At 39.6% G+C, this 25,756-nt stretch overlaps 1 protein-coding gene across 1 annotated transcript in view; it reads right to left on the bottom strand.

Annotated features, from left to right (window-relative positions):
* The window catches only part of ADCY1 (adenylate cyclase 1), a 155,006-nt gene that overhangs the window by 93,114 nt on the left and 36,136 nt on the right, over positions 1-25,756 (bottom strand). Inside the window, exons 2-3 of the mRNA XM_074145330.1 lie at positions 20,093-20,242; positions 274-392 (exon numbers count right to left, since the gene is read on the bottom strand). Coding sequence (XP_074001431.1) covers positions 274-392; positions 20,093-20,242 — 269 coding nt within the window. The remainder of the gene's footprint in view (positions 1-273; positions 393-20,092; positions 20,243-25,756) is intronic.

Here is a 25,756-nt window from a genome sequence, read left to right as displayed (position 1 = left end):
AAAATGTAATACACTACAGAAAGAATGACTACTCATTTGAAAAAAAGTTGTCTGCCTCCCAGCACTACTATTCTAAGCCATTTATTGATTCACCATTATCTTCTGAGAAGACTATGAAGTCTTCCTCCTCTGCATAAATGACAAATCTTCACAAATCAAAACTAGTTTCTTTTTTTTTTTTTTTTCTCTAAGACCTGACTGCAATTGCATGGCTCTGTATATGTACTAAATATTCTCTCCTTTAAATTATTTCATGTTCTACGTCAATCCTACCTAACGTTGTCATGCCTTTGAATGTAAATCTTGTGGAAAATCCTTTCAGGGGGCTTCAGGAAATCTTCCTTCATTTCCATTGCAACATTCCTGGGCAAAAGACTCATCAAGAGACGTTCCTAAAAGAAAATGTAAACAACATCAGTTTTGAGGTGTAGTGTATGCCAGTTATTCAAAAGCTTTAAACCAGCAAACCAGACAATCTTTCCCTAATCTAGTCTTCTTCCTGAGAATTTCCACTGCATAAATAATATGAACCGTTTATCTCAAACTTCTGCAGCCTGTGTGGGTGTCTTTTTTAAAGTCTTCTGCACTAAAAAAAAAAAAAATAAAAAAAAAAATTATCAAAACACTATACAGACAGGGAAGAGCCAGCTTCAAAAGCAGATAATTGTCCATAATTTTCATTAACAGCACAATGCTAATAATAACAACTTACTTTATTGTTAGTAGCATTTATCTGTCTGGGAAAAACTTCCCAGGATGATTTGCTATCCTTTTGTGTGTCCTATTTCTGAATCTAATGAAAGTGTTACATTACAAGGACTATGACAGCTAGTAATTAAGCAGTGAGAGTGGATGATAGATTTATCCACAGTCTGAATCAGCAGAACAGTAATAGAGCTACAGTTTCAATGGCATCTCCTCCAGTGTGGCAATGTCTGTTCATTAATGGAATGCATCAGTACAAACCTCTGGTTAAACAAGTCTCTTCTTGCTATATCCACAGAGAGATTTTTAGCATGGGTCATTGACCTGCATAAAAAGGACCTCTAACATTTTGGATCTCGTCAATATTGGCTATAAAGGCCTATGTAGTTTTTCAATACACTCTGGCACATTCACAGGTACCATCTGGAAAACTTGCAGCAGGTGTTCTTAGGTGTTGTAAGGTGTCCTGAGACACTTTATTTTCACACAGAAAACACTTGCCATTTAAAATGCACTTTCAAGCTTATCCATCAGATCTCACAGCTTCAGCCATGGCAACAGTCTGAATGAATTCACATCTGATCTGATTCAGGAATCCCAGGTTCCAGAGAACATGGGGAAAGTCTGGAACAAGGAAGATGTACCCTCGGTGGAAGAGAATCAGGTCACAGAATACTTAAACAAACTGGACATACATAAATCCATGGGCCCTGATGGGCATCACCCACAAGCACTGAGGGAGCTGGAAAATGCCATTACAAAGCCACTCTCAGTAATCTTTGATCAAACATGGTGACTGGGAGAGGTGCCTGAAGACTGGAAGAAAGAAAATGTCATTCCTATCTTTAAGAAGGACAAGAGGAGGACCCAGGGAACTAGAGGCCAATCAGTTTCACCTTGAGTCCTGGAAAAGTGATGGAGCAGCCCATCCTGGAAACCAGGGTGGTCAGACGAGATGACCTACAGAGTTCCCTTCCTGTCTCAACTATTCTGCAATTCTGTTATCTGATGATCGAGAGCCACCATAATAGCAGCTGCGAGACATGAGAGAAGTGGAGATCCTGGCCAAACCACATCCTCCCTTTATTTAAATGACATTAAATAAATATGGAGCAACAATTAACACTGAGACAAGTGCTTTGTGTTGTACACATTCACCAGCCAAAATCGCCAAACCCACCAAATAATACTCAAGGAATTTCTAATTTTAGAGTTTCTTCTAGAAGAAGACATACTGGATATTTATGTCAGCAAGTAATAAGTTAAACTTTGCAAAACTGCCCTGGTACTTACGGTAGACTAAAGTTCCTTCATATGTTTGTGGCAGTTCATGCGGACTTGAGGCTAAAGATCATTAACTAAGGCTATTTCCTACTGTTCTCATATGTATACTGAGAATATTGAAAAGAATATGATAGAACTAAATATTTTTAACAGCTTATGCATATACAAATTTCAGATTAACCAGCCTCAGATCTTGGTAAGAATGGTTAATTACTATAATTTTTATGTTAATTTAATTAAGTATGCCTATATCTCTGCAGGAGAATTATATTTAGGTAACCCAAAATCTGGGTTAAAATCCAAAACAAATAGTTTCGTCAACAGTGGATCTTACAAAGCTGTGTTACCCACTACTTATGTCTTGCAGTTTTACATTCTCACTGTTTTAACTGAAATATACTGAGGTTGTAAAATGAGCTGACCACCTATCAGACAATAGACAATCCACACAAGAGAGAAATTTGGACTGATGGTTAAATTCTCTAGTGCTTAAGATGGTATAAACTCCAAAGGATGCTGGAATTTCATAAGTATTATCCTGGATGCCAATTTTATGATGTCTGATAAGGACTAAATATTCACTATAACTTCTCTTTAAGTGAGCATATTAAACAAGATCTTTGCCGTTTTGCTGAAATGGACAAGTAAATTCCAAAGTGGTTATGGAGAAAGAGTGGGGTTTCAGCTTCTCTTTCCTAGAAAGTTAGACTAAAACAAACAGACAAACAACCAAATAAAAATTATACTGACAGACTCTGACAGAGGCCAGTGCTGACTGAACAGTTCTTCTGTGGCCTGTAAACACAATTACAATACAAGATGGGAATAAAAAATTCACAGATAACTTCTGCAGTGCCTGGCAAATAGCACAGAAAACATGGAAGTAGTAACAATTGCTAATGTGAAAGTAGCATTCGAGAGTAGCAGAATGCAGCACTTGACAGCATTGAAACCTGCAGATGTCAGAGGTATTAAAGGAAGCTACAAATATGGTGATTCCTATACACGTTAGCTTGACTATTACAAGACCTGAAGAGACCTTATGAAAATCCTATATCAAATTGTAGTGGCTTGCCTTTTTTCATTAGAGATGAAAAAAAAAAAAGAAAAAAAAAAGAAAAAAAAAAGAAAAAAAAAGAAAAAAAAAAAGAAAAAAAAGGATGGATTACTGAGGAAGAATTATAGAGTCTTTACAAAGAGGGTTAGTAGCCTCAGACTCACCGAGCGAGGAAAGACTCAATTATGGCTTTCTCAAAGAGTAGCCACCGCTGACCTTTCAGGCCAAGAAGGGAAGCAGCATCGTGGCTGTAAAGAACTGGAGGAGACTGTAACTGTCACTGGAGGAGAGGCTGGAAAATGTAAGAAACAACCCCACAATGGAAAGTATCGAAGCACTGAAAATAAATGAAAGACAGCATCTAGCACTCTAGAAGAACATCTAGGAAATGTCGCTTTTACTTTGGGCAAAATCTCATCTTGTCAAGCAAGACCCCTTCAGGTCAGCCTAAGGAATGATCAAGGACTTCAAGGTTTGGAGCTGCAAGAATGTATACCAAATACAGCCATTGGAAGGCTTGGGAAAGGGTTCCGCCTGGATCTCTATTCAGCAAGTCCTACCATAGTTGTCTGATTTTTTTTTTCATTTGCTCCTGTATGGCTGATCTGATTATAAACATAATCTGAAAATCAGACTCAAAGGAAAACTAGATGTGCACGGCTGCATAATGCGTTGAATGGAACAAGTGACAAGGCCAGTCACATTTGTGGTGACATTCATGCTTGAGTGATTGTGGCCTCTGACAGGGATGGGTGGTGACAGAAAAAAATTGAAAGAGTGAGGCAGGGAGCACTAATCAATTAGCAACAACTTTGACTAGAATAAAACAACACTCATGCTGCGGACCTTCTTATTGGTGATAAATGATGGTGCATTGAGGTACCCTCAATATGTGGCATATTCCAAAACACAGGCCCTAGTAGAGAGAAAAATCTTTCCACGTTTTCACCTTTCTCACTGATCCACAATACTGTTTAGGCTTATTACAGCTGTTTTCTACCCAGAAAATTAAATCTTGGCCCTGTGACCAACATACGCTATTTTAGGAACTTGTACTCTCTTCTTCTCCTGCTATAAATCTTCACTCAGCATTAACATGGTCTAAAGTGAAATTGGATGCTGAAAAAAAAGATTTTTTTCAGAGATTGTAATTGTCTGCCAATGATTTTGCACTCCCTGCACAAATCTCACCAAGAAAAGAAAATGACAAATGAGGATCTGTATCTCCTTCATTCACATCATTTTTCATTAAATTTGTATTCTAAATTGCCGGTCCTAGCTTTGGATTCGGAACACCAAACTGGGCTGACTCTGCCAACTCTTTTATCCTTATTTATGAGGATTTCTGCACCATTAATAAAGACTTAGTGACTTTTGAAAAGGACACATCCAGATTTCTTTCTCCTGCAGCAATGAAGCCTTGCTAGAAATAAGAGAAGGAACAAACATTCATTTGACTTCACGGTAAGTCAAAATGTGCATACCAAGCCAATTAGGAATTTCTCAGTGTTACCTTGGCACTATTCAATAACAAGCACCACTATGGACATGACAACAAAGGAAGATATGCAAAGGCAGAGAAATTTGGAAAAAAAAACACAACAGTTTCCCATTGTTAATGGCCAAAAAGACCCTATAAAACTAATTGTTGTTTTGAACATTCTCAACCTTAGTTGCAAGTATAAGCTCCTGTACTGCAATTCTGACTCCAGGTTGGCCCTGGAGAAACACTTTAACAGTCTTGCAGTTATCCAAGACTTGGCTAGACAAAGTCACAGTTGACCAGACCTAGTGTTGCTGGCAGTCCTTCTTTGAGGGGGTGGTTGGACTGGATGATTTCCAGAGGTCCCTTCTGACCATTGGGTACCAAGGGGGACAATAGTAAAAGGGTCAGGAGTGGAGGGTGCCTGTGGTTTCCTGGGGAGGCCTGAAGCCATCCTACCACCTTACTACATGGAAGTGTGGCTTCTAAAATAGCAGGGGAGCTCAAGGCTCAGCACCCGCTAGCAGTAGTGTGATTTCTCTTTCCTGAGTGGGGAAGTGGAAAGAAGCAGGCAGACAACAGACACTAATGCAGCAACAGTTTCCATCATCTGCACACTCTGTTCTGTTCCAACGGTCTCTTCAGCTTTCTCCAGTTTGGAGGCTTCTCAGCAGAACTTCCTCTCCTATCCCCATCCCTGGCCTGGACAGATTCTCCCACCCACATCCCAGCTCTACTTTTATGGGAGTCCCCAGGGCATGTTCCTAATACGTTTCTTACACCTGTCTCCAAATGGGAGATGCTCTTCCCCTCCCATTTTGAAAATCATTGTCTTCCCTGTTTTACTGCTTCTTCCAAACACTTATGACTTTCTCAAAGTCCCTTTGAAATTTTTACCTTGAGTTTTAGTCATTTTATGCAGCTCCCCAAACAATACTATCCAGTCCAATACCATATTCTATTCCTATAGTACATAATGATATATTTTGACATCTGTATGGAAAATGACTGTGATACATTTTCAAATTCCTTCAGCAAGTTGTAAATCATTTATGAACCTAGTCTTTCTTCATCAGAAAAGGAGACTTAAATGCAGAAAAATGTATTAATGTTCCCAGCCAGCATCCTCTGCTTTCTTTCCCATTGCCTGGCAAGTGCCTTCACTTCCCAAGCTGAGTGACCCTTCACAACTTCTGCCCATAAACTGGATGTATTTGCTGTGCTTCTCCATACTAAATCTATTCCTGTAGATTATCATATGAGGTAAATAAAAAACAAAATGGAAATCTTATTTATAGTCAGTGCAGACTATTCTATCAAAAGAAAGAGTTGTTGCCATTTTTTCTGAGATGCAGAAGAGAAGCAACCAGAGGAGCTGTGGCATTGCTCCAAAGGTGAGGGTTCTCGTGTTTCTCTGGTTCTTTGAATCTCATTGCCCCTTGTCCTCTCATCCTACTGTATAGGCATATCTAGTGGAATTCATTTTGAGAATGAAACTACAGTCTGGACCTAATGAAGGGTCCTGAGATAAAAATTAACTGCTTTGCATGTCTTTTAGTCCCATGAGAACAGGACTGTAATGGATGCAACTCAGTCTCTTTTAGTCAGCTTCACAGGTTACTCCTGCACTGTTGCTTACAGAATGCTCAAAATGGGGCTCGGGTTCCCAAGCTCATCCTGGGGAAAGCAGTAACTGTTGATGGCACTACAGATCCTTGTCCTTTCTCACACTCCCTGACACGGAACAACATTATTCAGGATAGACTGCATGCCTGTTGTCCACTGCTTTTCGCAGTTTAGGGACTTTAAAAAGAAGGAAAGAAAAAAGAAGCATCTAACAAAAACAAGGTTGGTACCTTCGTTTCCTGGCTGATAAAATATGAATATATATGTTTGTTTTACTAACACTCCAACAATGGTGACAAATGGGAAAAGAAGCTCACAAAAGAAGGGAGCATTTTGATCATCTAATCTACAATGTTTTTTACAATACAAAATATTAAATCTAGCCCACCAATTTTTGTAGTCTACCACAGAGCTTCTTTAGTTATTGCTATACTTAAATGGAAAGTGCCACTATATTTAAAAAGCACTTTTTCCCCTGGACAAGACAAGCATCAGATATGCATATAAAATATCGATAAGAGTCTTTCAAAGTCGAGTCATCTATATAATTTTGAGATTCAGCTTCTACTTAGTCACCTGGGATTCCAAAGTACATCCTAAATATTACCACCTGCTAACTAATTATATCTTGATAAGTTCACTTTTGCATAATTTTAAAAGCTACTGCTTAGTGGGTTTATGGTCTCTGTCATCCCTGTATTACACAGAACAGCCATTTTAATTTGCTGTAAGGAAAACAAAAAAATGAGAGAAAAAAGGCTCCATGCAATGCATGGAAGAACAACTACTGGGATTCATTTATACTTCATATAAGCTGGAAAACACAGACAGAAGATTTCATTAGTGAATTAATTTAGATTAAAATTTGCTATGTCCTTTCTTCCAACTAAGTACAAGAAAAAGCACTGCTAAAGGTGATGAATTTTTACAAGCCACAAGGTGGCAATGTTTCAGAACATTACTGAGATTTCCTGAAAAATTATATTTACCGGTAAGTGATTATTACAATCATAATTATAAAAGATTATCCATAAAAATGCCATCTAATGCACAGATTTGAATAGTAAGAGGATGGCTAAAAACATAGAGTTATGGTAGGGTCTCACCAGAGCAGAGTAGAGGGGCAGAATCATCTCCCTTTCCCTGCTGGCCACACTTCTTTTGATGCAGTCCAGGATGCGGTTGGCTTTCTGGGCTGCCAGCGCACATTGCCAGCTCATGTTGAGCTTCCCCTCAACCAGTACCCCCAAGTCCTTTTCCTCAGGGCTGCTCTCAATCCAGTCTCTGCCCAACCTGTATTTGTGCTTGGGATTGCCATGTCCCAGGTGCAGGACCTTGCACTTGGCCTCGTTGAACTTCACAAGGTTCGCATGGGCCCACCTCTCAAGCCTGTCCAGGTCCCTCTGGATGGCATTCTTTCCCTCCAGCATGTCGACTGCACCACACAGCTTGCTGTCATCAGCAAACTTGCTGAGGGTGCACTCAATCCCACTGTCCATGTCTCCCACAAAGATGTTGAACAGCACTGGTCCCAGTACGAACCCCTGAGGAACACCACTCATCACTGGTTTCCACTTGGACATCAAGCCGTTGACAACAACTCTGAGTATGGCCATCCAGCCAATTCCTTATCCACCAAGTGGACCATCGGTCAAATGCATCTCTCCAATTTTGAATCAAGGATGTCATGAGGGACAGTGTCAAATGCTTTGCATAAGACCATGTAGATGACATCACTTGCTCTTTCCTTAACGACCAGTGCTGCAACCCCATCCTAGAAGGCCACCAAATTTGTCAGATCCAGGATCTTTCTGGGCACAGAGGTGAGACTGACCAGGCTGTAGTTCCCCAGGTCTTCCTTTTCTCCCTTCTTAAAAATGGGTGTTCTGGTTCCCCTTTTCCAGTCAGCAGAAACTTCATGGGACTGCCACGACTTCTCAAATATGATGGATAGTGGCTTAGCAACTTCATCTGCCAGTTCCTTCAGGACCCACAGATGAATCTCATCAGGTCCTGCAAACTTGTGCACCTTCAGGTTCCTCAGATGGTCTCAAACCTGATCTTCTCCTAAAGTGGGAGGTTCCTCTTTCTCCCAGTTCCTGCCTTTGCCTTCTGCAACTTGGGCGGTGTGCCTAGAGCACTTGCTGGTGAAGACTGAGGCAAAAGTCTTTGAGTACCTCAGACTTGCCCATATCCTGGATGACCAGGTCTCCCATTTCCTTCCAGAGGGGGCCCATATTTTCCGTCGTCTTTCTGAGACCCCACCTGGAGTACTGAGTCCAGCTCTGGGGCCCCCAACATAAGAAGGAAATGGACCTGTTGCAATGAGTCCAGAGGGCCATGAAGATGATCAGAGGGATGGAGCACCTCTCCTGTGAATACTGGCTGAGAGAGTTGAGGTTGTTCAGCCTGGAGAAGAGAATGCAACAGGGAGACCTCATAGTTGCCTTCCAGTACCTGAAGGGAGCCTACAGGAGAGATGGGGAGGGACTCTTTATCAGGGAGTGTAGTGGTAGGACAAGGGGTAATGGTTTTAAACTGGAAGAGATTAGATATTAGGAAGAAATTCTTTATGATTGGGGTAGTGAGACACTGGAACAGGTTGCCCATAGAAGTTGTGGATGCCCTATCCCTGGAAGTGTTCAAAGCCAGGCTGGATGGGGCTTTGAGCAACCTGCTCTAGTGGAAAGTGTCTCTGACCGCGGCAGCAGGTTGGAACTTGATGATCTTTAAAGGTCCCTTCCGGCTCTAACCACTCTATGATTCTATGATCAAGATACTGTGTGTGAACTCCAAGATGGATTCAGGATGAGTAGACCTGTACCAGGACCAATCTGACATCTTTCTATGGTAACATTATTTTTGTCCAAATAAAGGAAAGGTAGGATATATCATCAGCATAGTGTTTAATGAAGCATTGATAGGTTCCACATGGAAGATTATTAATTACAATGGAGTATTAGGGGAGGGTGAAATCTTGGCTAAAACAGAGAGAGCAATGGCCAGCATGGAGGGGAGAAGCATCAGGCAGGAGAGTGGGCATAAAGAGACTGAAAAACTGCTCAAAGGTACAAAGTTCACAGGGCAGCATACAAGAAATTGAATTATAAGAAAGAGAAAAACAGAAAAACTCAGTACATTGCACCTTTTAGGTACCAGCAACAAAAATACAACAGATAAGTTGGAAAACTCTGCATGTAAAAGAGCCCCAGATGCCCACTGACCACTGAATGACTATGGAGTGTTTTTGTGACACTACCCTAAAAAGGCCAGTGTGATTCCAGAATGGACTGGAAGATTGCTAGCAGGATAACTTGAGATCAACTCCACATAGCTTGTTCAAACTGGAGCAAGAGCAGAGAAAGACTAGAAGGATAAACAAGGAAACCAGAAGTATAAAAAGCATAGCCTGTTGTTTTCCTGGTTGCCCACTTATCTATTAAATCAGAATGCTCTACAAATATATCAGTAAGGATTAATCTTCAAAAAGGCAAGCTAACAGCACTGACACCAGATATAAACTGGCAATGAAAAAATTACTGCAGCATCAGCCTACCACTCATCTTTTTACTTTCACCCAATATCCTTACTATTCACTCTCTCTGAAACCTAACTGGCAAAATTCAATGTATTCACAAAACCATCACAGAAAACTTGACAAGAAAATGATTATACTCATTTCAGTTAATAGAAATCTTCCTACTGGAAGCGAACTTGAGTGAGAAGCAGCTAAATTCATGCAAACAAACAGTGCATCTATACTCAAGGCATCTTTATTTGCCTCACTATAGTGCATACAGATATAATCAGACCATTCTCTAGAGCAGATAACTTCAAACCGTCCTCATGTTTGGCTGGGAAGAAGGAATAGCGTTTCTGCAGTACATTGCTAGGGACAGGTATTTCTCTACTCAGTCATTATCACCTCAAAGTGACTACTTCAAACTAGATGTGAACACCACAATTTTTATCTCTTCTGCTCAGTGAAGGCAGAAACAGATGGAGGAAAACAAGAGAAGGCAGGGAAAAAAAACAATGCAGTGGCAAAACTCTTTGCCTTTCTGCAGTGAATATGGAGAAGGAAAAGAGAGGTCTAAAAAATTCCCTGGGTGCAACCTCCAGTGACAGAACGATCAGCAATTATGGAATCATATCCCTAAAATACAAATTTCAAACATATTCCAACTCAGTGCTCTTCTTTTGAGGAACTGGAATTAGGATTTAAAGCACGTAGTCTCAACGCAAATTTCTTATTTTAGTCTTATCACTATTCTGTTCAGCAAAGACATGCTACCAACCATGAAAACATTTAGAAAAGGTTAGTGGGCATGGGAAAATAGTAATACAGTATACTTGGAAATATCTATTAGGAAAAACCCCCCAAAAGTCAAATGGGAGTAAAAGTTGTTCTTATTTATTAAATGTTAGTTTAATAAATGTCCTTGTTTCTATCTATCAAGTTCCAGTAGAATTTTAATAAGTGGGGTTTTGACAACAATACCAATGAAGATGAAACTTTTTTGGGCACAGAACAGTCACTGGAGATACTGTTCTAAATCTTCCTATGTGGAAAGAAAACATTTTTCCCATTCTCTTGCAGAGTCAGGAAGGCCAGGTTTCATCTTTCAGTGAAATGATCCCCTCATAGTAGCACTGGGAGTACGCATATGAGTGGAGTACATATGTTAAAAACAAAAAGCCATACTTCCAAAAATTGCCAAAAAGGCACAACTCCCCCAAATTTAATTTATTTATAAAAAGGCTTTTCTGATTCAAATAAAGAGGGGCATTAAAGATGATCAGAAAAAGTACCAAAAGTACCAATCATCTGCCCATGTCATGATCAGAGGGAACACAGAAGTGCTAATGCAATTCCTAGGCAGGCCTGCAGCCAAGACACATGTGAGCTTAGGTTTGCTAGGCTAGAAGCTAGAGGCTTCTAGCAAACAATGAGTTCCACACAGAATGATGTGTTCCACTGTGAACTGGACTGGGACAACACTTCTGTCATTGTATCTCTCTCTCTTCTTCTAAAGATGCTAGGAAGATGGCATCACAAGCAGCATCAGCTTCACTGATGCTAAGCCCATCCAGGGTACATGGAAGAGCAGACAGAGCCTCATTGGCTTACCCATGCTGTCCTAAGTCTCCTCTACAGTTACAGGTTCAACTCTTTCCAGTCCACAGGAATGTCTGGTTTGTTCCACCAATGTAACACTGAATACTTGGGCTAGGAAGTGAAAGTCACAGAGCTCAACCTTCAGGAACGCAGACGCATCCCCCCCTCTTCTCTCACTAATCCCCCAGTGCCCAGCTAGTGGGATTTTTCTCTAAGAACATGCTACAAGTTACAGCTCAAGCTGGTACTGGGGCTGTGGCACACCCTGCTTTTCCTCTGCCCATAAGATATGACATCCTTCGTCACCACGCTCCGTCTCCAAAACCCAGATATCTCCACCAGCTCCACAAAGATATGTGGCAAACCTGCTGTGGTCTGCTCTGGCACCTTGCTGAGAAATGGGGCCAGAGTAGGGGAATGGGAGGAGAAAGGCTGCAAACATCTCCAGTCCTCTTTCCTCACTGCTGGAGCAGACACATTCTGCAGCATGGGGAAAGAATCACAGGAACTTAAGGACACACTGCTACACAACTGCTGTTCCAGTGCTTCACAACATTACTAGTGCCTGATACAGCACACATTTAGAGCTGCAGTAGCCACTCAATATGTGGCTACATGCCCTTTCTTATTACAGATTTTTGCCGGTGGAGGAACAAGCAGAACTCTTCAATAAACTTTTTGATCCCTAGTGATAAAAACTGAGCTCTGTAGTGGGTGTAAGCAGACTAAGGATTAAAAAAAAAAACAGGAACCACAAGCCAAAAGTAATAATTTTAGAACCTAAGTAAGACATATGAAGTGGTAAGCAGTTAGTATTTCCTTTAGTATAGCAATATGAAAGCAAATCACAGCACAAACCAGTAAAATGGAATAGATACCAAAATCTTCAGAGACTAAGATATAATACTTTGCTTTGAAAAATCTAGAATTTTTCTAATCTAGATTAGAAAAATCTAAAAGCCTTTGTCCTTTGGTACTTGTTCTCATTTTGTCTTCACAGAGCAGGGAAGCAAGCATAACCCATCAGCAAAAAGTCTCATTGTCATCCAACAAAGAAAAACAAGGACCAACCATGAACATGCTAAGAAAGCAATGAGTGTACTCACTCACTTAAAATAACAAGTGTGACTCAGATTTTAGTTCATTATTACCATGTCAAACTGGGAAATTCCTAATTAAATGTGCCTGAAGGGAAGCTAAACTCCAAATGAAATCAGTTTATATTGAAGAGGTAATGGAGAACAGAAACCTTGGAAAGAATTTAAATTACATGACAGACAGAAGTTCACTCTAGAATGGCAAATCTGGAAAAAATAAAATTTACTGTAGAATGTATTTTTTTTGCCAGTTAATGGGATGTGGTCTAGCTCTTTTCCTTCACAGAAGATTGACCAAAATGAACAGGCAAAATGTCTATGAGAGTATGTGTGTGCACACAGCGTGCACTGTCGCACACTGGAATGAAATCAAAGTGCCCATCTCAGCATCCTGTTCATGGAGATAAACTGTGCTTAAGCATTAACATAGCAATTCAGGAACCGTTTGGCAAACTGCACATGTGGCTTGGCCAGCTGCTGTAGTGTGAAGCACATATGTAGCAGAGCTGCTGATCTACGGCGGAACCACCTTGCATTTGAAGAGTGGCACACGAAAAGTTGTGTCAAACTTGTGTTAAAGCATTAGCTAGCTTTTTGTTTTAGTTAAGACACTTCTATAAGTGAAAACAATTATCTGGACAGCAATAAAAATATATGTAAGAGAACTTTGCTACTGACATTTTAAAGCTCCCTATGAATTCCTGCTGCTGAGGAAAGAACATCAGGAATCACTCCTGAGGTTGCACTACTTTATACTGTGGCATTCTCCTAAAACACATAAAAAAAATTGTGTGAGTGTCCACACAGCACTGCTGTCATGGATATCGCTCTAAATTTAGAAATCAGCCATAAAAACTACTTTTGTACTTTTGAAGTATTTGTCTTATTATTTAACTTAAGGACCTGAAGCACTATAGCCAGTGTTCTTACCTATGATAATTTGCTTTAGCAACTGTTATCCATGATGTTATCTGCTGAAAACTGGATGGCAGTGCATTTTTAATCATCTAATGGCAGGTTTGTGTGCTCTTATTTGTTCCTCCTCCTCCATTCTCTCTAATGGAAAATACAGAGAGCAAGTAGCAAAAATAAACTGACAAATTAACAGAGAGTCAAACACCACCAGCAAATTTAATTGACAGTTGTTTGAAGCAGAACATATTCAAAATTTCCCAATACTTATTTCAAAATTCCTAACAGGCAAAGTACCAACAGGTTTTAGAATGTTACAACCGCTATTTTTTAACTTATCTATTTATGTTTGTCTAATCTACTCAATGTAAGCCAGCATCCATTACAACATATAAGAGCTTAGAACAGGTGCCATGACTATATGTCATACATACATCTATGGGAAAAAACAAACTGCAACACACAGCAGTCCAAGACAACCCTCTGTTAGACTGAGTATGAGTGACTACACAGATTTATACTAAAAAGCAAAATTCATACATCCCATTTTCTTCTTTAGAAATCTGTTCAGTTGCCATAGTTCATACCTTGTGTCAAAAAATTAAATTGCTGTTAACTGATTTAATTGACGTGCTTACTTGTATCAGGAAGCTTTCAGAAAGCGAAATAAAGTTAAATCAAATTGTTATAGTACTGATCTGGCCTGCTGTTGCAAGTGTGGCTTTTTAAAGACTTCTGTAGATTTTTATGTAATACCATATGTTACATTTTGCAAATTAAAAGCCTGTAGGTAGAGTAATACAATTACAATGCAATTAAAATGTATGTACTTTGTATGATTTACAACTGTGCAATTTTTCTTGTGTGTTACTGAGTTTCTACACTGTGACATTTCAAGTCCAGTTGCAAGGCAGCTCTCTCTCTTATCACACAGCTTGTAACCCTAAGCTGAGGTGTCCCCCTGTAACCACTCCCAGGGAAAAACCTCATCTCATCTTCAGCAAGATGTTCAGCATAAAAGGGATGAACTACCCTTGTATGTGTCTATTGCTACTATAGGTTGAAAGGTCAGATTACGTTTCACTTTTGCTTGGCCACAGTTAGGTAAGAAGAATCCCAATGGTACGCCGAATAACGCAGCTTCTGATACTAACCACATTCAGATGAGATGTTTATTCTGCATAAAAAGAGGTGCAATAGATAGAATAGAATAGGTGCTGTAAAATTAGAACACATTTATTTGTTTGATATACCCTGCCTTGCAAGGGGTAACAAGCAGTTCCTGATGGCTTCATGGCCATGAAGCTGAAGCCTTCCACCTGAAGGTTTTCATTTAACCTGAGCAGCCCTCAGATTTATTATTTGCTGTATCTAGGATAGACAGGTGCATGACTGTTGCAGGACTGGGTACTAAGAGATGCTAGTCAGTGGAAAGCTTCTGGGCAATTATTGCTGTGTGGGAGACCGAAATATGCCTCTTCACAACTCCTTTTACCTGAGAGAGGTGGAAGACAGACTAGAGGTGCCATGTAGCAGGATAAAGATAGCCAACAGTTCATCCCAGCTCTGTCTAAGGATCTAAGCAGCCAAAGGTAGCAAACAAAGCAGAGAGTAGGACAAGTTCCGATCTCTGCTCCTGCTGCTATTTGGCTAAGAGTAATTGCTGGACAGCTGGCACGAGTGGGAGTGGAGCCCAGCAGTCCAAACTGAGCCCCTAACACTCCTTATTTTCTCTTTTCCCTGATCTTAGAAAAGAACGGAGAGGTTTTTGAAGGTGGACTTTCCTCTTTAAGGTTGTGGCTCGATGACACAATAAATTCAATTTTAAGCCTCCTTGTAGGAGAGAACACAGTGCTAATGTGGTACAGGCTCAATCTGTCAGCTAAAATTAGTTAGTCCACCTACATTTTTCAAAGATTGCACTGGCTAGCTTTTGCAGAGGATCAGGTATCATCTCTCGCCTTGCAATTTGTGTAAAAACACGATCACCTCCCTGTTGCATACTAGATAATTTGACAAGAACATGTGTTTGTGCCCACACATGATCCAGATGAAATTTCTGCTGCAGGCGATTTGCTGATGCATAGAGCCAGTATGAATGATAATGGAAACAGGGCCTGTGTTTTAATGCTAAATTTCATATTTTCTTCTGCACTGCAATGAAAAAAGATGCAAGATTCTGAGAATAAAAAGTGTGGGAAACATGAGGAGAACCTGATTAGGCATTGATAAGCATACTGTCAGGCACCCTAGAAATTACTTCTGCCTGAGGCTGTGCAAATAACTAATTCTTCAGTTTCGTTGCTGAATTGGAATAAAACCAAACATCCAGCAACCTGTTATCCATTACCAAAATGGAAGTCCAACATGGTTTGCTTTATTCAAACATAATGTTGTATTTTTTTCCTTTTTTCATAAATGCTTGAAATGAAACCTAATGGACAAAACCACTGGAGGGTTGCTAAGGGTGTCATCCTTTTACCCAAAGGTACAGGAGGTAGTACACATATCCAAAACATGTAATATCTAGATTAAATTGTTTTGAAGGGGGATCTGAACCCATCAGGGAATTTGAACCCAAAACAGCCTAGCAGCAGTTCAAAGTATTCTGCATTGAGACTCATGGTATCTTCTGCTGACACTGTTTCATTTTCCACGAATAGTTATTAATCAAATCTCTGACTCGTTGATGTCCAGTTACTATACTCAGTGTTAAGGATATTGCCCTAAAATGAAGCAGACACTTGGAATGCATAGACATATACATTCAGACATTTGTATGCACAACTCAGCATTGCATAAAAAGAATTTAGCTAGCTTCAAATGATCTGGTGAACAGGTATGGAAGCACTGCAGAGCAACAATGAGGTGCTAGTCTGTGTCTCAGAACCAGCATTACTTCAGTAGCACAGTTCTGTACTAGCGAAGGGAACCAACCTACCTCTCAGCAAAACTCATTAGACCAGCTGGAATGCTGTGCTTCTGGCTCTGAAGATCTGGCTGTCTCAGCCCAGTGCTTCCTAACCCCCTGTGGTTTTTAGTGTTTCCTTCAGGTTCTCATGTTAAAGCCGGTAATAAACTTAAATTTCATATTGGAATACACAACTATTTCATGAAAGATGGATGCCACCACTAAATACATTTCTCCAGTCCCAATGGTTTGACAGACTAAATGTGAATTCACAAATAGTTTTTAGATAGCCAATCCCCCATTCTGAAGACTTCGCTATTCTCCAGTTATTTTCCCACCATTATGAGCAAGTGAGCAAGTACAAAAGTAACATTTAGGAAGGAAGGAAAGATCTAAACACATTGCTTGAAACATGCAAACATATTTGCATGTACTTACCCAATTAAAAACCAGTGAAAATATCTAAGCTGTTTTTGTGGGCTTTGGAAGTTTGCATGAAGGCAAACATTTTTCCAGCCTTCCTCATACGAAAACCACAGGTGGTTTCCTCATCAGCCTGTGCTGCAGCAAGTGCATTTCTTTGGTGAAAATTATATGCTTTATCTCCAAATCCAATGAATGAATATGCATAAAAATATTCTTATTGTCAGGGAGAGGAAGGAAAGACGTGAGTAAGATTCATTGCAAAGTTGGCAAGATTGAGACACAAAGCCGTTTCCACGCATCAGGAGACTAAACACAACATTTCCTCAGCTTGGGAGGAGAGATGAGCAGGGTTATGAGAGAAGTCGACAGTGTTAGGAGTGGCATGGAAAAGGTTACTGTAGAATGATTACTCATAGTTTATCACAAAACAAGAGCTGGAGAGCACCCAATCAAGTCATCAGACAACAAATCTATGACAAATAAAAGGAAGTTCTGTTTACTAGAGTGCGTAATTAGAGTGAAATTCACCACAACAAAATTGTGGGGAGGACAAAGCTATACACATGCTGAAGGAGAGAGCAGAAACATCAGAGTCCACAGGCTTTTAAACACAGTGGTCCAGTTGCACTCAGAATTACAATGCTACCACTTGCTAGGAGCATGGCACCGCTTCAGGAGTCGCCATGCTGGGAACACGGTGAGTCACAGCTTCCTTACTGGTTTATCCTCTGAATAGCCTCAAACAGGAGCAGATTACTTCTTTCTCTACTCTGAACCCATCCCCATGCCTGCTTGCTCCTTTCTTGCTCACTTGGGAAAGGAGTGAAGCACTGCCTGGAGGCTACTCTCAGAATCAGTAGGGACATCTATCACTCCAGGGAGCAGGGTGACAATGTCTTGCTTACTGTATGGGCAAGGGATGTTCTGGAATTAATGAAGTGGACACAGAGAAATGGTGCAGTGGGAGTAAAGGGGAAGTGCTCAGATCCTCTGATTGAGCAGGAAGAGAACAAGCACAGTTCCAAGGAACAGGACCCACCTCACAATATTTATTCTTAACTGCTTGCTCTGCAGAGGATGGTCTTGCTGCTGAGATTTATAGACAACAAGAGAAGCAGCTTATCCCAAGTGAATGATTATAATCATTTGCTTATAGTCTAAAACTTATTTGGTTCTTGGCCTTTGCTTCTGATGTTACTATAGAATTGTAGGCTAACATTCAGCAACGTAACAAGTGGATGATGCCACCATCAAGGCCAGTTATTTGTTGTGACCACAGAGAACAGATAACAGGGTGGACATTAAACTGAATTTTAAAATAAATAAGGTCCGTCTGGTCCCATTCTCCCCAGGAACACTTTCAAAGCCTACTTGCAAACTCTTGCATGATGACTTCAGAAATGCTACAACATGAGATATTTGCTCTTGCTCATAAAAATATATTTATCAAAATTATCACATTGGACTATTACTACAAATGCATCCCATATGAGGAGACTCACTCTAAGTAGGACACAGAGGAAGAAATCTGACTTACAGTTTCAGATGTGGTATCTGTCTCACACAGTCAAGACTGTGTATGTTCAGAAGGCTGTATATGTTCAAAAGCCAAGAGCATGTTCTCTCCTTTCCCATTAGAGACTTGCACAGAAATGCCAGGGAAATGTTTTATCATTTTGGATTACAATTCTCAATGTAAAAGGGATACAGTATTTAGGTCAGGACATTTGAATGAGACAAGGAAGTCTGATGAAAAAATTCAGTCCTTTTTAACATGTACTGTTGGTACTTCAAAGAAAAAAATACAAGAATGATCACAAAAAATTGAACTAGGTCAGCAATGTCTCTTTTCCTCTCAAACATGCTTGAGTGTTGCCAGCTGCAAACTTGGGCTACATTATGCCACAGCAATTGCAGAATAATTTTGTAGCCTGTAATCATGTCTTAATTCTTGCCCTGGTTTTAGAGGTATTCTCAAGCAGTGTGAGAGCAGCCACACAAAGTATTTTGGTGGTACTTTTGACAGCTAATTAGTATATTTCACCACTGTATTGAGTTTTACACTGTGTTGCATAAAGCTAATTTCACAAGTGTAGGAGAAAAGTATATTCTCTTCATTGACCTGGATACTGCATTGGAAAAACATTTGCAGGATTCTCTAGGTATACTATCAACAATAATGGTACTTATGTGTAACATTTTTGATTTCTTGTGTTTCCATATGCATGGATAAAATATAAAATAAGACAGCTTGCTAATGTGCTTACTAGAGAAAGACAAAAATCAGTATTATTTTCATGTTGGATCTCAGAAGAGGGTTTTCAAAGGCACAAATGGCAGGGCTGCCTAAATCCCATGGAAATTCATTTATAGCACATTTACGACTTTGAAAATCTGCATCTTTGGAATACAAAAGACCAGAATCAAATCTAAAGGCTTCGATCCTAATACCATTTTTACACAGCCAAAGTATGCAGTGTTCAAAGAAGACATCTACTTATTGCAGAGTATGTTCAGGTCATAAAAATGCATTCACTCAATTCATAACAAAAAGTACTTAAGGACCTATGTTATTTCATACATAGGAATAGAATTGGTAGAGAAATTGCAGATGAAGAGAAGTAAAAGTGTGTGAGGTACAGAAGCTTTGAGGACCCCAACATCTTGTATAGCAAGGTTTGAATGAGACTTAAGTCCCTACTGGCATGTTACCATAATTCCAGGAGAGGTCAATGGAGTAAGATCTATGTATTCCAGCGTGGCCCTCTATTATCACCTAGACAGAAAGAAAAATCTAGTCTAAACCTTACAGATGGCCAGATCTTAGTAGGTTTAACATTCCGGTTTAACGTTTGGACCTGTGAGTAACAACAGCAAGCTCCACAATACAGCAGTTTTTCTCGTTGTTTCCAAATACACTTGGAAGATTGATTGATAAACTTCTATGAAATAAACCATCAAACTACTAAGGTGGCTTTTGAGAAAAGGAATAGATTGTTATCACAGTTATTCCTGTATATCAGTGCAGCCCCTACACCCCAAAATGTAGACTTTTGTTTATAGGTATCATGAATGCAAACAAGTTATAGTACACCCAGCCAGAAGAGAAGTATTTACAGCTTTATCTCACATCCACCCCAAAACATCCATGCAGAAAAAAACCCAGAATTTTAGAGTGCAATAGTATGTTAGCTTTGTCTCAGACCTAAAATACATCCCCTCTGGTGCTGGAGCTGACAGTAGCCATGGGGTCAGCCTGGACCTTCTGTGTGCACTGTAGGTGAAGAGCACAGTGTGCACACACTGGTGAGGAAGAGCTGAAGCCAGTGCAGGGAGGCAGCACCCTTCCTTTGCAATGGAAACACACACACACCTTATCAGGCACTCGGTAGCAATGCCTTGACCTGTGGTTAACATAACTACAGTCATTTCAGAAGAAACACAGAAAAAGAAATAAGACTTAGAAACTGACCTGCTTTTCATTTTCATCCTCCAGCCTCAGCCTGTCCTCAATGCAGTTCCTGGCCTGAAGGAATGCCTTCCTCTGAGCCCTTTCTGTCAAAATCCTCACAAAGACCCCATACAAATTTACACTGACAAAAAGGATTGCATTGGCCACAAGCTGCAAAAAAAAAAAGAAAAACAAATGAGTACTTAAAAATACAGATTTTTATTTTACATTTCTACTCAGAAAAATTGAAAAAAAAAGCAAAAATAAACCCAAACAAACCAGCACTGGAAATACACCTGTCTTTAAAAATTCTGCCTTGCTAGCCATGTCACTTATACCCCTTCCCACAACCTAACTGCAGTGAAAGAATTATAGCAGCTACCACAAATCCAGGCAAGCAATACCGCATAATACATCTGCTGAAGTTAATTTCTCTTACAATGATCTGTAGCTTATCACTTTCATTCATGTTCTTTCATCAGCCAGTTGGTAGATCTGTCCATCTAGTAAGGAAAGCATCTTCAGCATTTGTTCAATTGCAAGATGCCCGGAAGACTGAAATTATTTTCCTATGCCTCTGTAAAGTAGGGATATTATTGTCCCTTTTTTTATAGTTGAGAAACAAGGCACTGACAAAATCTGTGACTAAATCAAAATGTGTGCCTGGGTAGCCTAAGCTTTCATATTGTGCAGTTTGCACTTGGAAAATCTACTTATCTTCCCATATCTATGCTAGTAGTGACTATACTGTATTTTTTATGAAATCAGCCAAAATATTGTTGATGCTACCCTGCAGCAGACCTCTGAGAAGGTGCTGCGTTCACTTCTATGAACAGTACTTTGATGAAGGACACATAAATGACCCAATTGCCCTTCTGCTTTTTTTTAACATTTTTACAATATGTGATAAAGTTAGTTAACTGACCTAAATAACTCAACAGTGGCTTGCCCACAACATCCCTATCTAGGACAACCCTGTCCAAGTTTCTCACCTCATCTCTGATGTCTGAAACACATCTTCAGATGGTAAATTCTGCAATGCAATGCAGTTTTTGTTCAGAAAGGAGGCAATAAGGCCTGTTTACCCAGTACCTTTTCAGTCTCATTCTCCATATTTACTCTAGTTACTTCCACAGCATCATGAAAAGGATTCCCGGGACTCATAAATTCCAAAATTTCAGAAATCAGTTCGCACATAAATTGGCCAAGATTGGGTATAATAAGAGCAAAGAAAAACATTACAGCAAGTAACACAATTAATGTTCAATTCCTATGCACCTGAAATAGTTCATATAGACCATATAACTGACATTTATTACTTAATTGAAGGTATACATCAAGCTAGTACATTTCCACTGTTGCATGATCTACTAGTGTAAATAGGAGACCACTGCCTTTGTTTGCACTGCATAGTGAATCCAGATGTGCCAACCACACAATCAAATTCTAAAAAAAATAAAACCACCAACATTGTTGTAGAGAATGCTTACTGAGGAACAGGACTAGGGCTGAAGGCTTGAATTCAGCCAATATGGTAAGTAGAGATCCAAAATGACATCCAGAAACTCCCTGCTGATTTTGGAGAGCCTTTGGGAAATATTTCACCCTACAAAAATAAGAAGCAAGTTTCTGATGTGTGTAACTAATGGCACTAAACACCTCCATCTTCTGTGATCCCAGTATAGTGGGGAGAACTGAAAGATTCATGCTGTGTGGGTTCTCCAGACCTTCACAGGTTCACAAGTTCTCTTTTACCTTCATACCAGATTGTTATTAGTTAACAGGACATCAACAATACTTCCCTGCAAACATTCTCCCCAGGACAAAATTGAAAAGATACCCTGTGACAAGTAAGGGAGCTGTGTCTAGCATTAGTGTTTTCTTTCTCCTCAGATATCCAAAAAGAAATGGTTATCTCACAAGAGCTAACACCAGTGAAGGATGGTGTTACAGCTTCCTCCTGAGAATTGCAAAATGTGGGTTCAGGTGCCATCAGTCAGAAAAATTTCAACCTAAGAATGTGATATACCAGTTAGTTACATGTCACTTCTCAGAGATGGTAAGACAGATGGTAAAACTTTGAAGATGAAAACCAGTACACAAGTGTATCATTTCATGATACAGGCTGAGCATAAAACAGTCTGCAGTTCCTATGTTGCTTTATTTTTGCTTCATCACAGAGAACTGTTCGAGGTATATCAATTTTCAACACAAGTTAAAGCCTACTAAAATGAAATTACTGTAAAAATTGCAGTAGGATCCTATTTTTAGAGATATGAATGTGGTCACACTCACCTTATCCCTGCATTTTATCATACTGAAGTGTAGTGACAACAGTGTATTTCAAAGCTAATTCTTATAAGCACAATGGAATAAAAATAGAAAGGATTTGTAAAGGCCATATTCAAAGGCAGGAGAGAGAGCCCACAGAATAAACAGTCAAGACATTTACAGACAGTGCAACTTCTTGACCCTGTCCATATACAAAACAGCTGTTAACAACACAAGGTGAAAAACTAATATCATCTTTATGTGCTGACATCAGAGTGGCACAAGACATAAATAATTACTTCTAAATAAAATAAAATAAATAATAATAAAAAAAGAGTCAACTCAGTTTCTGGTCTTCAAATCAAAGCAGCAAAAGACCACATATTATAACAATCTACCAGCTGTTCTGGGACTATCATTATGATTTCGCTCAAGCAATGGCGATCACCTGGATTGGGGGTAACCAGTAGGTGGGTTCCTCCTATCATGCAGTCACTTTCAGATTCAGCAGGCTAAGTCGTTTTCTGTCATGCTTTGAACAGTTTAAGATAAAACAGAGGCTTAGCTGTTCCCTGCAGGGAACTGAGAAAAGTGATAAAGCAAGTAAAAGATTCATGGATTTCAAAATGCGAGAAAAGAAAGTAGGGCAGATTGTCTCCTGAGGTAAGAGTTCCTTCCCTCCACAACCTATTTTCTGCTTAATTACTATTTTTTCCCCAATTGCAAACTACATATATCTGTCTCTCTAGGTTTCTCAAATGCATGCCATTTCCTGGTCCTTTTCATTTTAATATGTAAATATGTACCTCTATATATTCACACATACATACATATATAATTTGCACACATTATGTGCTGTAACTGCAGGAAAGATTGAGAGACTTGCTGTTAAAACTAAGCATCTTTGAAGAAGTACTGAGGCATCCAGAACTACTTAAATATCAAGGAACTTAATTTTAAATCATTCCTACATTGCTACTAAGCAGTAGTATAGTGAATAAACAAAGTGCTCTTCAGGTTTCACCATCACCTTCTATTTACAAAGCTGTGTAATGTGTATGTGCGACATACACATGCATATGCAGGGCTTGAATAGTTTTGTTTGGTTTTTTGTTTTGTTTGTTTGTTTGTTTGTTTTCCCCTAGAATGACCTCCCGCTTCTTGAGTGTCCCTTGGGATTAGTTGAGAGACTCTCTGAAGAGTCTCTCAAAACTTTTCTCTCAATTCCAGGTATGTTTTATTCTCCACTTCTTTTTCCTTCGAAGTTCCTCATGTGTGCATTCATGCATGCATTTGCTCTCTCTCAAACAGATGGTGAAAAATTCTTCTACGTGTTGATATTTGCCTTTTAAGCAGACTAATTTTGCTACCAGGTAAACAGTTGGATAGTAGATGGTTCAAACCTGAGGCTGGTTTTCACTGTGGAGTAGCTTTCTGTTTGTCTCACAAAATTGGCTCATCGAAAAACATGGCTAATTCACAAAGGTGTGAATGACTTCTGGATCACTCGAAGACTTTTTTACAAAGTGGCATTCATGTGGACAGATATTGAAATGCCCAACTGAAGTAGACTAAATAAGAATATAAATTACCAGAGAAGAAAAATGCAGGTGACTCCTTCAGAACTTCATTGTGCTTTCTACAGGCTGGGCTTGTGGTGTTAATGGAACTAGGGAGGATTTTCAACAGTTACCACTCCCAGGATTGTAGTATAGTAGCTAATATCAGTATTTGACTTATTCTCAGCAATATGAGTTCGCAGGATATCCCATGAAGTAGAGAAGAGTGGAATATGAGGAAATGAGGCCAGCATTTCGAGGGGAAGGTTGAAATTTGCAGAAAAGACAAGACCAATGTGATTCATGTATGTCTTACCTCTCATTTTATCAGGTATCTGAGGGTTATAAGGGCCTGAATTCTACTTCCAGTTTTCTCTGTTAGTTGAATTTTACTGCAATTAATTTCTGTGCCACTATTGTTGTTCCTGTTATGCAGACAATGTAGCATTATTGTAAAATATAAATGTCTATTGTGAAGCATACGTCGAAGGAGGGTCATGAACAGCTTACCAAAATGAGTCAGTGCTTCCACCATTAAAACTCTTGAAGAGCAAGGCAAGACTGTGCTGCTTATGAAAATTGTTGATATAATGAAAAAGACCTCTTACAAGTTTAAACAAAAATCGTTTCTTTTTCCTGTTATGGAAAATGTTAACATTAGAGCAGTGCTTAGTTTACAGCACAAGACTGCACGAATGAGAATGCACAATTGCCTCTTGATCCTGACATGGCTTTGTTAAGTTTAGTATTTCACTTAACCAACTCACTTTGCAATCTTTTGAGAACACTTAATTACTACCTCTGCTCCCTCCATTTGCTGAAGCGGCATAACACAGGAGCACAGATCTCCTTAGTCCCTGACTGCATCCCAAGAAGCACACTCTCCCACCAGAGAAGGCACCCAAACACATTTTCTCCAGATAAAATAAACTTACCTCATTTTGAATAAATGTCACTTTCTTATTTTTGTTAGGTTTTTTTGGTTTTTGTCCTAACTGTCTTATGTCATGTACTAAGAAAATACTGTTCTGCTGTGCTATTCTCCGTGGTTTCTGTCTGCATTCACTCCCCTCCTGAATCTACAGCATACTCTAAGAGGGGATTAGTGACTAGTTATTTCAGTGTTAATGTGCTGAATGAGAGCAGATGTCACTGTCAAGGAAAAGACAGTAGCACTGGGGTGTCTATAAGCATACAAGTGAAGAGAGACTTTTAGGATATCTAGGATGCTATGTCAATTAACTACAGCTGGTTTTTTTATATGCACAACGTGTAATTGCAGAAATCCACTCTGGGTCTCTCCCTGTTTGCATAGCTGATCAAAGTACAAGACACAGTTTATAACTGCCATTTAAGATATATGCCACAAACCTTTCTAAAAGTGCCCCCTGCAACAGTAGAGTCATTGAGAGCCATCGAGCTCTCTAGTGTTAAAAAGTTCATGTGTTGAAGGTCATGTTCTTTTATCTTGGAAACATACACTGGGGGAACAGTCAGTGCACCTCCCTCACGTTACCTCGGGCTTTTGTCTGGGGTCAGAAGCGCTTACCGCTGACATTAAGTAGCAGAGAATTATGACAGATTATCAGATTTTATATTGAATTGTAAATTTTGAATCCTAAACCTTATGTAGTACTGCATCGTAAAAACATTCTGATAAAGATATCTGTGATTACAAAAGATACCAAATATTTGTTTTGCTGAAGTCCCAGTGTGTCAACTGCCTGCCCATCAATACTGTCACTCAGGTGTGTGGCATGAACCTATGACATTAATTTCAGGCTCCTATTTTTCAGATACTGAGCTCTTTTGCCTTTTTTAGTGAATTTCTGAAAGGAACTCACAATTCCATCAT

The sequence above is a fragment of the Numenius arquata genome, chromosome 3 (assembly GCF_964106895.1).
Source record: "Numenius arquata chromosome 3, bNumArq3.hap1.1, whole genome shotgun sequence".
In the NCBI taxonomy this organism is placed as follows: domain Eukaryota; kingdom Metazoa; phylum Chordata; class Aves; order Charadriiformes; family Scolopacidae; genus Numenius; species Numenius arquata.
This window is presented reverse-complemented; position numbering and strand designations above follow the sequence as displayed.